We start from the raw sequence: 19344 nt of genomic DNA, 5'->3' as shown, positions 1-19344 counted from the left end.
CCCATAATTTGTTCTAGGATTGTTTATCTGGTTTGTCAGGGGAATGTCAAGCCAGCACTCTGGGTTCGGATGCAAAGCTAAACAACCCAGGGATGGAGTGCTGCTTGCAGTGGGAACAATCACAACCCACAACTTAAACATAGTGTCCTTAGTCTTGCTCCTGCTTTCTTCAGTTCACTCACTAACTCACAGAGAAGCAAACATGTATTTGTAAATGCAGAAGGCAACATTAGCTAGATTCCAACATTCAATTGTCCTTGGAGAACTTCTCCCTTTAGCTGTTTTACACAAACAATTACTAGAGATGTGTTCTATACTTTCACGTTTTAATTCTAAGAACAAACACCCCAATTTTAAAAATCACTACCTTAGGAATGTTAACAGTTTGTCCAGTGCTTCAGTATTTGGCACTTATTAAAGAGAAACAGGAGTGCCCCTTTAGTTGAGTTGTCAAAAAAAAAAAAAAGTCCTGCCATAAGTCTCAAAATTCTTCTGCTTTTAAAAATGACACCTGTTGAGCTAATAAAGTGCATTCATGATCTACCCAATGAGGTCTACATTTCTGAAAAATTTCAAAGCGAGCCAATAAAAATTGCCCACTCTACAGGAAGTTAAAGAGTGCTTTTTACTCCAATCTGCAGCTCAGCATATATTTCACATTTTGGTGAAAGCTACTGATGTACTTTTGTCAAGGAGATGTACCTTTCATTGGTTTGGTGAAATTCTGAGCAGTGGTTCAAAAGTTATAAAAGTGTTTCTGCACAATGAAAGCCTGTGGCAGCAACTTCTGGCAAAGTAATATCGGGCATGCTCAGTTTCACTTTGATATTAGACTGCTGCCAGCATTTCAGTGTTTTGAGAGGAATTACAGGCATGCCTGTAATCATTCTGTTAGTGGGGGAGAAGTAGCAGGAAACTATCATCTGGGATAAGTGAGGAAATTTTGAAAGCTGAGAAATCACGTATTGATAAAGCACTGAAGAGAGGATAGGGAGTGTTGGAATCCTCTGCAAGCTTACTCAGAAGTGAGCCTTTCTGAACAGACAGGGCCATATCTATTCATTTGTACACATATATTCAGTTATGGAATGTTTTTTAGTTTGTCGTTTTGGGTGGGGTGGTGGTAATAATACATTTCCTTTTAAAAAAAAAACCTTACCAATTTAATGCCTCAGTTCAGGCTATCTCATGTTGGCTCAAGCTCTGCAAAGCCAGGAAATTGGAAGTTAAGGCTGATGCCTTAAATGACATGCCCCGTGATCAGTAATGGTGTTGTGCAATGTTGTGCTTGTTTCCAAGCAACAAATAGGCATGAGTCAACTCACAGGAGCATTTCTCTAGCAATATACAGTAATGCTGATATGCTTCATAAGGCAATATAGGACCAGGACAATGTGGGACATCTTTTCTTTCCCAGGCACTCCACCCTCCCCATCTGGATTTGGGCTTGAAAGAGGTGCATGGAAGGTAAGTTGTAAAACGGCACAATTTGTAACACTGCCCACATCATTACTGATCACAGTGCACACCTGTTAAGGTATTAGCTCTAAAATTTCTGGTTTGTGGAGCTTGAGTCAACATGAGATAGCTTTAAATATGCATTTTTTTAAAAAAATAATAATAAAAAACATTAAAGACATTTTGTAGAATTGTAGGCCATTTCTAATCATTCTGCTAGGATCCAAATACAGATAAACAACCATATATGGCATTAAATCCATTAAACTGGAATGGATTAAAAATGAGGTAGGTAATAAAGACCGAGTAAACATTATGTCTCCAACCCAGTTAAAGTTGGTCATGAGTTAGTCCCATTGCAATGAACAGAATAAGTTAAATTTATTGTAATTAAGTCTCATTGCTTTAAGTAGGACTAAAGCTACAATCCGAAACAGAGTTACCTGGAAAGAAATGCCACTGAGCTCAATGAGACCTCTGTATAGACAAGGATAGGACTGTATTGTTAGTCATATGTAACTTTGCCTAGATCAGGGCTTCATATTTGTTTAAAAACACACACACACACACACTGTGACTATAAATCAATTTCAGACAAAATTCAGTGTATTATGTTTGTTTTAAGATGTGGGGGGTAGGGGGAGAAGCTGTACCCCAAAAAATTCCACCTGTAAAGCTCCCCCAAGCTGCAATCCTAACATTATGCATGTAGACTTTAACTTTTCTGCTTAGTCTGGCTTCTGTGAGCCTCTAAGATCGCTAACATTGTATTTCGGCTTCTGTGAGCCTCTAAGATCGCTATACATCTTATTTCTAAGATCACTTTGTATTTCCTGCCCAGTCTTGGTGAGTGTTACATGTATTTTCACAGCACCTCGTTTCAAAAGATGGTAGAAAAGCTGAATAAGGAACAAGACCGATGCATGAAATCTTTCCCCATGCCTCCAAATAACCCCATGGGGACTTAGCTCCAATTATCCACAAAAATACTATGGTGGGAATTCAAAAGACAGGCATGTCTGTCACTATTGCACATTAGTTAGTTGCAGAGTCCAGCCCCACTGATACGGAAATTTACTAAATGGTAACTGAGGTGTAGCCACCCGCATTCCCTTTTCTCCCAAAGAAATCCATGGCAATGGTTCTGCGTATCCTATCAGCGTCACCTGAAATAGAAAGGCCATAATTAAATGGGAAGACTAGTTCAAGGAAACATTCAAATGAAAGGGCAGCCAATATTTATGCAATTCTAATAAAACACTGTCATGTGGACATACCTCTCCAAAGTAATCATGGCTAACCCATTTCCCTGAGCACAGCTTAGAAACAGAGACACAAGGGGATAGCCCCAATCTCCTGATTCAGCTGGAGTCATGCTTTGTTGTGGATGACTAAGGGGCTTGGGGATGCAACAGCCAAATCCGTTAAGTTCAATGTGGACTTTGTCAGTACTGCCCAGATATGATGGCATATCTGCAGCAACTGTGCATGTTGATTTACTTGCTGAGATGGGATAGTATGAAAATAAGAGACATGAGATGTAGTGGAGGCTATTGTGTAATTCTGTGTGCATAAACTATTAAAATATTTTTACCCCGCCCCATCATTCTGAAGAGGATAAAAAGGTTTGGCATATCGTGCATGTGTGCTATGACCATGAAAACTAAAGAACTCAAGTGACAGATTTAAACCAAGTTTAAATTACTAGATCTTCATGGCCGTGGGTGAGTACTTCACAGTAACTATCCAAAATTCTGGGACTAAGAATCCAACAAATAAACGCTTGGAAATAAACCAGTAAATGCAAATCATCCAATAATCACCATTAATATTCACTGATGCAACATCATTACTCTAGACATTCATTAGTAACGCTCCTGATTTTGGACCTGAACTATTATATTTGCTACACTAATGGAATTGTAAGTAAGCAATACTGAAAGTATTTTTCATATAGCAGTCCATCTTTTAAGACTGGGTTACAGTTGGAAGGTTTCTCACCATTTCATCCCACCTGGGCCGGCACAAGCCCTCCAGAAGCGGGCTTGCTGCTGTGTTACCCCCACCCCCACCTCCTCCTCCGCAGTCGTCACAGCTGCCACCACCTGGCTTCGGGGTGGGGTCTCTGAATAGAACCAGGCAAGGCAAAATGCCCGGCTTTGAGGGGGGTCCTTCCTCAGAGCCAAGCACTGTGAGAGGGGTGTCTGAGAAGACTGCCTTTTTCCAACCAGCACTGCCCTTCAGAGAGCTCACCTACCCTCTGGATCACCCTAAGAGGATCAGGGCAAGCTAGAGGGTGGATGGCTGCTCTGGGGAGCCCCTCTGGTTGTTCTCTTCCTATGGCATTGGCTGCAGTGGGAGAACAGGGCTCTTCTGTGTGCTGCTAGGTGGGTAGAAAGTCCCACCAGTTCCACTGTGGCAAATGAGGGAGAATGACCAAAGGGGCTCTCCAAAGCATCTGGTGCACTGTCACCTCGATGGAGTGAGGTACTGGATGGAGGCCCTCTTGGTGGAGAGGGGGCAAGCACATAATTCACTGCTCCTGCCTCGTGGGAGGGCTGGCCTACATCCCAGCATGAGTAATTTGCTTCTTTTAGCTGTCTGGGTGTGCTGTAGTATACTTACTACTTGCCCCTTGGCAGCTACAGCTCTCTTCTTCGACCCAATAAAATTTTGATTGTCCCTATCCAACACTTCTAATACACAATCATAGAATCATAGAATAGCAGAGTTGGAAGGGGCCTACAAGGCCGAGTCCAACCTCCTGCCCAATGCAGGAATCCACCCTAAAGCATCCCTGACAGATGGTTGTCCAGCTGCCTCTTGAATGCCTCTAGTGTGGGAGAGCCAACAACCTCCCAACGTAACTGATTCCATTGTCGTACTGCTCTAACAGTCAGGACGTTTTTCCTGATGTCCAGCTGGAATCTGGCTTCCTTTAACTTGAGCCTGTGATTCCGTGTCCTGCAATCTGGGAGGATCGAGAAGAGATCCCGGCCCTCCTCTGTGAGACAACCTTTTAAGTATTTGAAGAGTGCTATCATGTCTCCCCTCAATCTTCTCTTCTCCAGGCTAAACATGCCCAGTCTAAACATACCCAGTTCTTTCAGTCTCTCTTCATAGGGCTTTGTTTCCAGACCCCTGATCTTCCTGGTTGCCCTCCTCTGAACACGCTCCAGCTTGTCTGCGTCCTTCTTGAATTGTGGAGCCCAGAACTGGACGCAATACTCTAGATGAGGCCTAACCAGGACCGAATAGAGAGGAACCAGTACCTCACGTGATTTGGAAGCTATACTTCTATTAATGCAGCCCAAAATAGCATTTGCCTTTCTTGCAGCCATATAGCACTGTTGGCTCATATTCAGCTTGCGATCTACAACAATTCCAAGATCCTTCTCGTTTGTACTATTGCTGAGCCAAGTATCCCCCGTCTTGTAATTTGGTTTCTATTTCCTAAATGTAGAACTTGGCATTTATCCCTATTAAATTTCATTCTGTTGTTTTCAGCCCAGCACACCAGCCTATTAAGATCACTTTGAAGTTTGTTTCTGTCTTCCAGGGTATTAGCTATCGCACCCAATTTTGTGTCATCTGCAAATTTGATAAGCATTCCCTGCACCTCCTTGTCCAAATCATTAAAAAAAATGTTGAAGAGCACTGGGCCCAGGACTGAGCCCTGCGGTATCCCACTTATTGCCTCTCCCTAGTTTGAAAAGGTTCCATTGATAAGTACTCTTTGAGTCCAATTCTGTAGCCAACTGTGAATCCACCTAATAGTTGTTCCATCTAGCCCACTTTTAGCTAGTTTGTTAATCAGAATATCATGGCGCACTTTGTCAAAAGCTTTGCTGAAGTCAAGATATATGACATCCACAGCATTCCCACAGTCCACAAGGGAGGTTACCCGATCAAAAAATGAGTTCAAATTAGTCTGACAGGATTTGTTCTTGACAAATCCATGTTGGTTTCTAGTAATCACTGCATTGATTTCAAGGTGTTTACAGATTGATTTCTTTATAATCTGCTCCAGAATTTTTCCAGGGATGGATGTCAGACTGACTGGTCTGTAGTTCCCAGGTTCCTCCTTTTTGCCCTTTTTGAAGATAGGGACAACGTTAGCCCTCCTCCAGTCATCTGGCACTCTCTTTTGGGAGAAGACTGAGGCAAAGTAGGAATTGAGCACTTCAGCCTTTTCTTTGTCATCTGTTATCAATTTGCCATCCTCATTAAGCAGCTGAACCACCATTTCTTTCCTCTGTCTTTTACGTCTCACGTATCTGAAGAAAGCCTTTTTATTGTTTTTAGCATCCCTTGCTAATCTCAGCTCATTCACAGCTTTAGCCTTCCTGACGCCATTTCGGCACTTCTGTGCCACCTGTCTGTACTCTTCTTTTGTAGCCTGGCCTTCCTTCCACATCCTATATGTATCCTTTTTTGTTTTCAGGTCATCTCTAAGCTTTTTGTGGAGCCACATTGGTTTCCTCTGTTGTCTTCTATCTTTTCTCCTTGTTGGAATTGTTTGTAACTGTGCCTTTAAAATTTCCTTTTTTAAATACTCCCACCCATCCTGCACTCCTTTTCTCATTAGGCTCACTTGCCATGGGGCCTTACTTATCATAGTTCTGAGTTTATTAAAATCAGCTTTCCTAAAATCCAGAATATGTGTACAGCTACACTCAACTTTTGTCTCCTTCATAATCAAGAATTCAATTATCATGCAGAGTTCTTTCCTGCCCTGCAATTTGGCAATAGGAATTGTACAGAAGTAATAAAAACAGGCAAATATCCTTTACCGTTGTCTTCCCACTAATTCCTTTTGGTTCACCAAGCACTACAGTTCCTGAAGATGGCCAGTTAAGGAAAATGGCATACAAAATGTCTTCTTTTGGTTTGAATGTGTACCTGGTGAAAATTAACAAGCAATTTATTATTACAGTTACATATATCCAGCCTTTCAGGGGAGAAGTAAATTGAGCTGAAAGAGGAGCTGCCTTCTAGTGTTATCTTTGCCTACTGCTCCTGGAATCCTTCCCATATGGCAGTTGGCAGCAGGCGGAGGGGTAATGAAGTTCTTTTTGGGGACAATAAGCAGAATTACCTTCACAAACCTGCAACCTGGAACCCTCACTAGCTTAGTCATTGATACAAATACTGCACTCAAAAGAATGAAGAGCCAAAACTTCAGAATGTTGAAAATGTATGTATGTAGCTTTATTCTTTGATACAGCCCTGGGATTAATCTTGGAGACATCTTCAGAGATCTCTGCAGGCATTTTTTTTAATAAATAAAGAATCCCCAAATATATGGTACAGGATCTAAACGCATTGGGCTACCTCAAAGATTATTATTATTATTATTTATTTATATAGCACCATCAATGTACATATACAATGTATATGTAGATACATACTGTATCTACATATATTTTCAGCATCTGGAGACTTCATCTTTTTATTCTCTTGGGTATTTTGGATGTTTTCCAGTTTTGACACCAATATTGTACTCCCCAGTTTATGATGTTAATGATGTTAAAATTATATCTATTTTTCTAGGGAAAAGGAACACTCCTTACTCCTTACCAGCTTGTAGTTTAAAAATAACAGTCCCAATAGACATAATGGAGAATGAAGGACATGGCAGGCAAAACTACAGCATTACTAAAAACCAGGGGGCAGGAGAAAGAAATGTAGATCAGGACTGCAGCGGGGAGGGAGGGTGATTTTACCATTTGCCCATACCACAATCCCTCCCCATGGCTACTACTACTATTTGTATCAGGATTGAAACTTCCACTGGCAACAATGGAAGCTTTCCTCCTGGGGCAAGTAGAAGCCACAAGAGGGGGTTGATCTGGATCAGGAGCTAAGGATTAGAGTTTCTCTCCGCATACACCACAGTCAGTTCTGATCCGGTCCCCACCTCCCCAAAACATATGGGGCATTCAAATGACTAACATCTAGTTTAAATTCATCTAGTTTTTTAAAAATGCTTTAAATCTAAATAGCTTTTAAATCTAGCAGGACCCTGCAGATGACATCTAGCAGGATCTTGCAATCCAATCTAGCTTTAAAAAAAACTTTAAAATGGATGATAGGTGCAAGAAAAAAAATACCACCAGGTGGATGGCAGCCACTAATATTCTGACTCAGGAGGACTTTTGGATGGAAAAAGTTCTTCCTTTTGTTCCCCTAAGAATTAATGCTGGTCTAAAGTAAGTGCAGGACAATATACAAAGTCTGTCTTAACCACTGTCTGTGCAAATTGTTACCAAATCTGTCCAATGTAACAACAAGCTCTAATTGTAGCATCTCTAATTGTGTAAACAAAATGCCCTGTACATCTCTATCAAGTATTTAGCTGAAAATCTGCACATCCCCAACTGAAAATAATAGTCAGTGTACTTTTCTTACTCATTTTGAATATAGTTTGTGCAAGAATAGTTCCCAGCGGTTTACACCCTTTGCATTCAGATAAGATCTAAGGTCAGATATGGAACCAATTCATTTAAGATATCGTATCTGGCACATTATGCCTTCAGACCCCTTTAAACCACCTTCCTCAACCTGGTGCCAGATGTGTTGGACTGCAGTGCCTATCAGCTCCAGCTAGCATGGCCAATGGTCAGATGTGATGGCAGCACATCTGTCTGACACATCAGGAAGGCACCAGGTTGGGGAAAGCTGCCTTAAAGAACGATTACCTTTAAGCAATGGTTTTTGTGCAAGCATTACTGCATGTTTTTCTTTCCTGGACTTACCATACTCCTGGTGTGGCACTGTCATTCTGGGCTCTCCAAGGTTTGGTGCTGAAAATGGCTTCCCCATTCACTGCCAGCCAAGCCCCCATTTGCTTCAGGCGCTCTTCAAAAATAACAGGAATGCGACCATCATGCGTGGGCCCAATGTTCATCAAGAGATTTCCCCCACATGAAACCGTTTCTACAAGTTGCTGAAATGTAAGAACAAGGAAAAAGAATTTAAATCACAATGTAAGATGATTATCAACACTGTGGTCCAAATTCTAAAGCATTTTAAAGACGGCACATTTATGTACACTATTAGGACTAAATTCACATTTGTTACAACCTTGCCAGCACCTGGCCGTAGACTCAAACAAGATATAGCTGTTCAATTGGCACTGCAGATTCTGTGAACCAACACAAGACATCTTAGTCGTGGGCTCACCAATGCCTTTCCTTCTTACGTTTTTTTCAACCCTTTCACTATGTGTGACATTGACCGGCTCTATTGCCTTTCCTCCTAAGGCAAGTTCTTAGGAGTTGAAGTCCAAAACTTTTGTAGGGCACCAGATTGGAGAAGCTTGATATATACGAAAGAGGAGAAACATTTGCTCTTTAAGAAGCTCTGACATCAAATATTCTACTACCTTAAGTGTTATAATTCTGTTTTAGGTTGGTTTTGAAAAAACCTTAAAGTCCGGTGATTCTTAGAACGATGAAAGAATTGATAGCCCCACTTAATTATCAGGTTGTGTCTTTGTCTTGTTTTACCTTTACAAGCTCCTCAATGGTCAGGTAATCGCTCAATTGTGCGTTCCTCCGGTATCCCCATGACTTTTGGTCGATTGTCATACAGTTTTCCCACTTATGTGGCAAAAGGTGTCCTGGGTTATATCGATCAGCACAAGTGTAAAATCCACCATGTTTACAAATACAGCCAGCTCCCCAGCGATCGTTTGTTACAACTGTATCCCGAACAGGGCTGAAAAGTTCAAACAAGTTACTGATATTTAATAGATGTCACATTGGTGGGTAACAGGAGCAGGGCATTCTCAGAGGTGGCCACATTTGTGGAATTTGCTCCCCCCATACACAAAAAAAAGTTGAGTTAGTGAAATTCCACAAAGCCCTCAACTCTCGCCTTTCAAATACTTGAAGCTATGAAGACGAAGACAAGAACATGTTCCTCAGATTTGTCTTGGAATATGGCATAATGGACTCAGCAGTAAGTCCCAGTGAACTCAGTGAGACTTATGCCCAGATAAGTAAGAACAGGCAACCTAACGCGATTAGGAACATAAGGTTATGAAAAGCACCAGTTAGGACACAGCTTTCCTTCAAACATGAAGGTTAAATGCTTGATTGCAAGGGGGAGGAAAGTGACTCACCTGTCATTATAAAGCCAAGCTAGGAAGCCTGTGCTGTTCCAATAGGTATCTGGGGCTCTTGCATCTCCATCTGACCAGAGAATCTCTGGATGGTACTGGTTCACAATCTCGTATAGCTCTGGGAGTGACTTGGCATTTGGAAATTGTTTTTTTGTGAATACACTGGCAGCATCATCAAGGAAGAGAGGGTTGAACCATTCAAACAGTGAGTGGTACAGCCCAAAGTGTAAGCCAGTTGTCTTTCGTATGGATGTTGCCAACTCATCCACAATGTCCCGTTTTGGACCTACATCAACAGCATTCCAAGCCCAAGAATATTTTGATCCCCACAGAGTAAAACCTAGAATATAAAAGAGGAATTATAATAATAGGCCACATCATAAATATGTTGTGTGGATAGAGTATCCGTGAAGGTAAATTGGTTGTTCAAGAGTGCACCCAAATGTGAGGAAAAATCCCAGTATGATCAAGAAACAAGTGATGCAGTGGATAGAGGGCTCTGAATTTCCATGCAGCCACTCAGGCCATAGCTAGACCTAAGGTTTATCCCTGGATCATCCAGGAGTCAAACCTGTTCACCTAGGTTCCACACAGGGGATCCAGTGCTCAGGCAGGGGCGAACCCTGGATGATCCCAGGATAAACCTTAGGTCTAGCTGTGGCCTCAGTAACACTAGACCGGTTTCTCTTTCAGGCTAAACTATCTCACAGGGTTCTTATAAGGATAAAATGGGACAATCCCCTCTACAGCACTCTTCAGGAAAAGCATACAGGAGACAAATGTGACTCCTCCTCACCTACTTCCTTGTGGGGCTTGGAACTACAGAAAGAAATATTTTATTTTAAGTAGATGAATGTAGAAGCCAGACCAAGGCATTTCTTCTTCAAAAATAAATAAACCAAATGACTGAGATCTGAAAGAAATACATTCAGTTTACCTTCATGGTGTTTTGAAGTCAAGACAACATATTTGGCACCTGAACTGTTCAAAATGTCTGCCCACTGGTTGGCATCAAAAAACTCAGCTGTAAACAATGGGCCAAAATCCTCATAACTGAATCCAGGAGGGTAGTTTCTCTTCATGAATGTTACATAAGGTTCTCTCTTTTCTTTCTTCCAATACCACCTGCAAAGGAAAAACATCTCTTAGTACCTGCACAAGAAGGCAGGAGTAGTAAGACGATCCCAAATAACAGGCTCAAACATGGTCCGGCACAAATTCTTACAGGTTTCTTGGACAAGTGGCATTTACTATGTGAGCATATTATGTAATCTGCACATCATGGGCCATATCTAATGTTGCCTACATGCAAGCAGGGCTCACCACTAGCACAATGGAAAACTAACGGTTCCTCTTGCAATGGAAAAGAGCAGAAACACTCATTTCTGGAATGGGGCAGGGAGAAGAATGAGGCAAAAGGGAGTTCTGCTGATCTGTCCTGTTCTGGAATCTGGTGTTTCCAAGATTGCTTTCAGAAACTCTAGTTACTGTTGTGCTAGTGGTAGGTCCTGCAGGTGCAACTAGAAGGTGAACTAGCAGAGGTGCAACAGTATTGCATACTGCCCCATAGGGTTTAGTATATTCAAGTGCAGAAACCAGTATCCAAGGCTGAACTGGATATATAGTGAGAATTTCAGGATAACCTCTCAACACAAAGGCCTTGTGGTCACCAAACAGTTTTGGACGTGGCTGTATGAATTGAAGATTCAAGAGCCAAACTGAATTAGGGCAGGATGTTGGAGGTGAAGGGGGGTGAATAACCATCTAGAGCTCCCTGTCTGTCTTTCCCATAAGTACTATTCCATTTATTTTCCACCATTCCAGTCCTTTCAAAAAAACAAAAAGTACTTTGTAAAACTGAACCCCGGTGGCATAGTTATGCAAATATAGGGATGCATCTGTGCCAACCTTGTCTACCTTGGTGCCCTCCAGATGTGTTGGACTATAGGTGTTGATGATGGGAGCTGTAGTCCAAGACATGTGGAGGGCACCAGGTTGGGGAAGGCTGATCTATGCTTTCAAACTGGTCATTTACTGTAAGACTAAATTAAAAAAATATTCTGCTAATAGTTAAACCTGTGTCACCTCACTGCATAGAACATCTGCCCCCAAAAAGAGTAAACATACTTGGCAAATTAATCTAATACACATGTCTACTAAGGAGTATGCCTGCGAGTTCAACGGGGCTAAAAATCCTGTGTATAGGATTTTTGCCTTTTAGTTCAAGGTTATACATGCCTATTTAGAATTGGGTCCCATTGAGTCCAATAAGGATTACTCACAGGTAAGTGTATACGATTGGAGCTTCAGAATCCTAAAACTGTTCAGCTGCTACAAACAGAACATAGGATAGCACCATAAACGCATTACAATTTCTGCTCTGAGTTCAGGTGTCAGGTCATCAATTTGACTTCAAATGTGACTCTTCCTTACAAACATTTCTCAAATTTCAGGAGCATTTATTGCTGATTTTTTATTTAAAAAAATAATAATTAAGAATTGAGTTGTGTGTGTGTGTGTTTAAATTGAGCTCAGTTTCTGAAACTGAGTTTCAAGTACCACCAGTTAAGAGAGTACAGAAATTTGGGCCCTATCCCCCAGACTGGGCATTGGCTTATAAAAGCCTTTTTGTTCAGGCAGCAATGGTCTTTTTGAGGCTTCTGGCTTGCTCATTGGTTCTGACTCCTGGCTTGACACTCACCACTGGAACAATCCTTGGATTCATTGTGACAGGTTGCCTATAGCTCAACCCTTCATCAGCATCAAGCCTATCTAATCAATTTGATGACTGGCACCTATCAGAATAGCAGTGACATTGGGCCACCCACAGACAAGGCGGCGAGACTCCACAAAGGACTACCCTGTTACACAAAAAAGTACTGATTAAAGCCTTCCCACACTGGCATCCTTCAGATGTCTTGGGCTAAAACTCTCAGCATCTCCCTGCCAACCAATTGAGAAGGCTGGTTTATAAGCTTAAAACAATAAGAAAATGGCTTGAATGAGGACTGAGAATACCATTACTCTCCAGAAGGCACAAAAGTAAACGGCAGTGGAGTGTCAATTTGGGGGGGGGGGGTGTCTCCAGCCTATAGCAACTTCAGTATCTTGGGGTGCTGAGTTAACTTGCCCTCCCTGGGGGATATACATTGGGCACAACCCTCAACCCCAGTTCTTCCCAACTCTCCATCCAGCATAGGACAAAAGAGATATATTGTTCAGCTCAGATTTAGGGCTACATGAGCAGGCCCTGAACTTCAGCACTATAAGGCAATTGTGCTATAGCACTGGATGGCTGAGGTTCAAAACTAAGGAAGCTTCCAGTTAGATGGCTTCTGGAGCTACCAATTAGAAGGCAAGGTATGGCTATTCTGTCTTTTCCTCTTCAATGGGTTTTCCACGGTAAGAGAAATGGGAGCATTATGAGTGGAAGATGACAACTTCTGGAACTCCCTTAAGATTTCATGAATGAGGTAAGGCAATTTGCAATCAAAGCCTCACCGGGAAGCACCCTAAAGGCCAAAATTGACATTATTTTACATTTCTATCTAGCAGCTATGTCTCCCATCTTTACTCCAGAGTGAGTGCAGGGCCCCCAATTCAGATCTTAAAGCCCTCCCTGTCTACCATGATAAGGCATAGCCTACTCTAAAAGAAATATGAAAACAAAAGTTGTAGCTGCAAGGCACAGATGTAAAGTAATGTGAGATTTGGCACTAAGTGAACAGGAAGCTGTTATGTTTTTGTTAGTGGCGGTTGCACAATTTCTCAGGGGTTTATCCTTGTAGGCCCTCAACTTATAAGAATATCACAGTGCCTCTGAACGTGTGCAGAGTAATTTCCACATACTATTTAAAGCTATAGTGAACCCTCCCCACATACATACATTTTCTTTCTCTATATATGCACAGAAACACACGGTATATACACATATTTTAAGGGCTCTTTTTATCTAGCACTTTTAAAAGTAAACATTAACCGCTGACTATTGGCCATAAGATTCCTAGCGGAAGTAAAGGCTGGTAAAAGCAAACGAGACTGTGCTATTTCTAGAAATCTCGTGTATGGAGACGGTAGCATAGGGTGGTGGTAGGGGGGCTTTTAAGATCCGGAGCCGCCGGGGCCCTGCGTCTAGCGTGAAAGGGGAAAGCAAAAAAGACGTAGCTGTCAGATACGAATTTAAAAAGAAAAGCCTGTTTCGACCTTTAAACTCATTTTTTTCCAGTTTTTACGGGATCGCGCTTCCTTCCTTCTTTCCTTCCTTCCTTCCCCCGGTGACGCGTACTAGTTCCGAGCGAAGAGGCAGCGCGGGGGCTCGGAGGGCTGTGAAACGGAAGAGGAAGGCAAGGCGGGGGTGGGGGTTGTGCAGGGAAAGGGGGGAGCTCACCAAAACCACTCGCTGCCGAAGCTGGGCACCGAGAACACGCCCCAGTGGATAAAAATGCCAAACTTGGCTTCATCAAACCAGTCGGGGAGCGGCCTGGAATCGAGCGACTGCCAGGTGGGATCATAGCGAGCGGCGCCTGCCTGCGACGGGAGTAGTTGGCCGAAGAAGAGCAGCAGCAGCAGACGCCGAAGAAGAAGAGGAGGAGGAGGAGGAGGAGGAGCAGGCGAGGGAAGGATGGGTCCCTCGGCGGCGGCAGCAGCCGCCGGTTGCGACATGAGGGCGCCCCGTAAGCCTTGGGCGGTGGCCCTCCTCGCTTCCTTTCTGCGCCGCTTCTTCGCCAGTCAGGTGACCTGCGAGCCACAGCCAAAGCAAGGCCGGGCTGCTTCCGCCGGTGACTTTTTGCTTTAGGATTTTCCTTGAGACAAAAATAACAGCTCGTGGCCGGCTGTGTATACTTGAAGTCATGTTTTAGAGGGCTTCGGGAAGGTGGGCTGTTTCAGCGTTCCCCAGCCTGCTGCCCTCCAGATGTTTTGAACTAAACTTCTCAGAATTTCTGGCCGTTGGTCATGCTGAGATGTGTTGATAGAAGTTGAAGTCCAAAACACCTGGAGGGCACCAGGTTGGGGAAGGCTGCAGTAGTTTCGGGGGAGGGGTGCAGTCCTCAGACTGTCGTCCTCAGCATGCTTTTAACTTGGGAATAAATGGGGTTTGTTGCCAAGTAAGATGCCCCTACCCCCCTCTGTGTGTGTCTCAGCCTCGAATGGTTTGTATCCATCAAAATAAGAACCACCCCTCGAAAATAATTAGGCTGCAATTCTTTACCCATTTACCCGGAAGAAAGCCTAATTGAACTCAATAGGACTTCTGAATTGAGTGCTATTATTTCTGTATATGATTATGCTATAAACCTGCTTTCTCACTGAGTGCTTCCAGAAGAGGTTTCTCTATTGTGAAATCACACTGGCTCATTTTTGGGATTTTACGTTGGGCTCAAGAAGATGAACTTTATCCATTTGTAGCCTTCCAGTGTTTTCCCATCACTTATGCCCTCTTTCTTCTTACTAGAGAAAAACCCGTCAAGGAAGAAAAGACAGAATAGCTGCACAATGCCTTTTGATTGTGAGCAATGGGAGCCCCCTGTGTGGAAGCATCCTATTTTTAAAGGATGCTAATCAGTGCTTCCAGATGGGCAGCTTCTCTCCCTCACAATCAAAAGGCATTTTGTAGATATTCCGTCTTTTCTTCCTTAACAGTTTGTTCTGGTAAGCAAAAAGACAGAAGAAGCAGTGGGAAAACATGGAAGGGTTCCAATACGGCTGTAATCTTCTGCTCCCATAACATTCTGTGAATGAGCAAGGGCAATTGCACGATAAAAGCCTCATCTGGAAGCACCCAATGTGTACTGAACTTGTATTTTAATAGTGGTGCTTACCTTCCATTTTTACCTGTTTGGGGGTGCCTTTAGCCATAATCCTATATACACACACACTTATTTAACAATCCTATACTCACCTGAACTTAATGGGGCAGATATGTATATTCGTTTTCACTGCTTTTAGATTGCTCTCCAATATTGTGGTGGTTTAAACTTGTTTGTTTTTAATTTGTTCTGTTTGCAATTTCAACTTACTGGCAACCTGTTGGAGGATGGGATATAAATTAATAAAATAGTTCGGAGATTTATATGGACAACTTTGCTAGGATGTACATTATATAGAATTTTGCAATTCTGACCAAGTTAGAATTTTGAAGATAGGTATTTGGCAATAAATGCTTAGAAAGCATCACTTGTTAATCAATTTTCCATTTTTCTCTCCCTTTGAAAATGAATGAGGAAGCTGAGCTTCAGTTTTGACTCAAAACAAACAATATTGTCCCGAGCATGCACATTCTGATCTCTCAAATATTTTCTTAGGTTTTACATCTTTCATGAACCTCTTGAAAATGGGTTTGGGAGCTGAACTGGAATCCAAACCTGAAATGTAGAACTTTGTTACCTGAATATGTGTACTACATTACATTTTGTTACCTCAAGCTTCAACAGAGTGAATCACGTGACAATCTTACGGGTGGAAGATGAATTAAACCAAAGACCTCATTTTGTCAGCTGATTTATTGCATCTAAATACAAGCTTAATTGTGCTCTTTGGACTATAAGGAAGCACATATTGAAGATAATATTTCAAAGCATATTTGGTGGATTATCTTATGAGACCTCATGGCATTTGGCAACCTCCAATACCACAGCATCACCACAAAATGTACTTGTTTTACTCTTTCAAATGTTGAATGTATGTAACTAGCTCCTGTGCTCATACTTGTACCTAAGATCCAAAAAAATTGCTTTAATAGGTTCCAAGTGCTTGTATTCATCAAATGTAATTTTTTTCATGAACAGTGGACCTGTGTGGCATATCATAAACTACTTCTGAAAAACTCAAAATTGATTTCCATTTAGCGGGGGGGGGGCATTTTTGAGAAACACTCATTTGAATGTAGGAGCTAGTTCCTGCATTGAGCAGGGGATTGGACGCGATAGGCCCCTTCCAACTCTACTATTCTATTCTAATTATCTCTGAGTATGTGAAACTGGTTGCACAGTACTTTGGATGCTAATCCTTGAGTTTAGTGTGCAAAGAATAATTCATAATGTATTAAGAACCCATCTTACAATTCAAGAAAATCAGCTATTTCTGCAAAATTCTATTAAATTAATTTCTATTAGAGCCAGCGTGGTGTAGTGGCTAAAGTGTTGGACCTGGGAGTCAGGAGATCCACGTTCTAGTCCCCACTCAGCCATGGAAACCCACTGGGTGACTTTGGGCCAGTCACAGACTCTCAGCCCAACCTATCTCACAGGGTTGTTGTGAGGATAAAAATGGAGAGGAGGAGGATTATATACGCTGCCTTGGGTGGAATATAAATGCAATAATAAATAAATAAAATTATTGCCTTTGTTATTTGGTCCACATGTACTTCCTCAAAATGTGCCTGTTTCTTGCAGACTTGCATAGGTTCAGTGTACATTAAGTAGTAATACAGTCCATACTATGGAACTGTCTAGTTCTGTACTGTTGGTGCCTTTTGTTCTATACTCCTAGCTATAAAAGTTATATTCCAGCCTGATCTATACTCCTCAAATCAATGTTCAAGAAACAAGAAGTTCAGTTAATGTTCATTGGCAGCTGGGGGGAAGAGACTGACTACAAAATGCCTGTCTGGAGGACTGTGTGTCTATCTTTCTGCAGTAGGCTTTGCATAGCATTATCATTCATGCCTAACATGTATACTACTGGATACATTAATCATTATGCTCAGCTACAGACTTTAATGGAGAGTAATGGAGAAGTGGATCCCATTTCGTATTGACATGCTGCCTCCCATACCTATTTGCATATCTAGCGAATAGCCTCTTTCCAGAAAGAGAATATCTGCAGAGCTAGCCATTGATTTGCCACAATGATTAGTTGCTTATTATGGAGATACCTGGGGGAGGGAGGGGATTCCAACAGAAAAGATAGATCTCACACATCCCTTCTACACTTTTACGATAAGCATCTCTGATGCAGGGTATCTAAATGTAAAAAATATCCTATCTTGAATATATGCTCTGCAAGAAATTTCAAGCAACACTTTTAAGTTAACATTTTGAAAATTCTCTAGATGCAAATGCTGGCAGCGCTCCATTGAAGGAGCTGGCTTATTTTGCTCACTCACTTGCTCATTCAATTATCTTTGAATGATGGGCTGCTCATGTTTAATGCAGCATAAATGTACCTTTTGTCATCTATCAAAAGTTGAAGTGTGTGTGCATTCACTGGTCCAAAGATATTTTCCTTTTACAGTACTATAGGCACATTTGGCAGGCTCCCACACAGTGAAAGGAAGAGTGCTTTCATAATGGACTGTGTTACCGTATTAACCTTATTTGGCATTGACTCTTATTCGATTATTTAGTATCGAGAAGGCAATCTGACCCACTGGGTAATGTACCATAATTTCACTGGCAATTGTTCAGACAATGTTAGAATGACCTACAGCATCTTTTATGGACACCAGCAGGCAGTTAAGGTAGACTGCTCAACTAATGAATCAATTAATTTACAACTCCCCATATTGTGATGGCTGGAATACATTTTCTTATTTAGAAATATATGGTCTGTTCAGTTCGGTAGAATTCCCAAAGAAGAGAACACCAGTTACAAAGTTCAATTTAAAAGCAATAACACAAAGATGTTAATAGCTGAATCTTGTAGCAGGAGGGACAATACACCACTTCCTCTGAAAACATACACCCATCGTTGTTAGATTTACTGTTGCTATGCTGAACTTTCTTGTGTGTGTCTCTGAGGAGGGGGAATATTCTGTTCTAATTTATCTGTGCTAAATTGCTGATAGAAGATTGGATGTAGAAGAGTTAAAGAAGGCAGCTGCAGGGCAACAATTAAAATAGCCCGGTTTACAGTGTTTCAGCATTTTCACTCTTATTTTGTGCCTTTGTAAGAACTCAGCTTTCACAGGTTGAATCAAAATATTTATTTGGCTGCCCTATTCATCATAACATGGCAACGTGTCTCATTGATCATTCTTCCAACCCATCAGCCAAAAATCCTACAGGTAAGCAATCTGTATTTTTAAATGTTGGCAGCTGCTGCATACCATAAAGATACATCTACAGTGTAGATTCTATGCAATGCTTTGGAAAAGTTTTGGAGCTGCCTCAGTTCAGACTATAAAAAAAGCACCATCCATGCAGTATATATGTAAGCTACTGTACAACGTCTTGTCTGAAGTAGCTGCACCAGATGATCTGGGATGCACCCATGGAGGATGCACTGTAGTGTGTAATTGCTAGGGTGCGATTCTTGGACTGCACACTGCTTCATTGGTGTCCTAACAATTTTGTCACCCCAGGCGACCATGTAAGTTAACATTGCAGTTGAGCTAACCAACACAGAATGATGATAATTTCTTTGTAAGCACCAGATTTAACTTTGATTTTCTAGGAATGCTGTGCCCTCTTCCTTGATGTGTCCAGCATCAGGGCTACTTTCTCTGTTCCTTGTCTTTTCCTTGCTACAGAATCAAACTGGATATAGAAGAAGAAGGAGGAGGAGGAGGAGGAGGTGGAGGAGGGCAAGAGGCTCAGTGACCGAATACTCCCTTTGTCCTTTGGAACTTTAGGGCTGCACATTGAGAATAATGGGACTTGCTTCCAAGTAAACATGCATAGGATTGCATGGGGTAGAATAATCCCACTAGAGGGTGGAAAGTTCTGAAGCACAGAAATCACTTTATTCAAGTACAGGAGGGAGGAAAGACTGGCATTTGCCTCTAATGAAATGTGGGTGGCAATTTGCATTAAAAGTGC

General features: G+C 41.9%; 1 protein-coding gene across 1 annotated transcript; it reads right to left on the bottom strand.

The window, feature by feature from the left end:
• Positions 1–1699: 1699 nt before the first annotated feature.
• On the bottom strand, positions 1700–14292 carry FUCA2 (alpha-L-fucosidase 2). The gene is made up of 7 exons (XM_063124586.1): positions 13974–14292; positions 10524–10711; positions 9587–9926; positions 8970–9180; positions 8217–8407; positions 6252–6360; positions 1700–2624 (listed from the first exon to the last, which is right to left on the bottom strand). Exons 1-7 carry the CDS (start codon positions 14246–14248, stop codon positions 2484–2486), a joined length of 1455 nt encoding a protein of 484 aa, XP_062980656.1. The 5' UTR covers positions 14249–14292; the 3' UTR covers positions 1700–2483.
• Between the last annotated feature and the right edge of the window lie 5052 nt (positions 14293–19344).

The sequence above is a fragment of the Elgaria multicarinata genome, chromosome 4 (genome assembly GCF_023053635.1).
Source record: "Elgaria multicarinata webbii isolate HBS135686 ecotype San Diego chromosome 4, rElgMul1.1.pri, whole genome shotgun sequence".
Lineage (NCBI taxonomy): Eukaryota > Metazoa > Chordata > Lepidosauria > Squamata > Anguidae > Elgaria > Elgaria multicarinata.
This window is presented reverse-complemented; position numbering and strand designations above follow the sequence as displayed.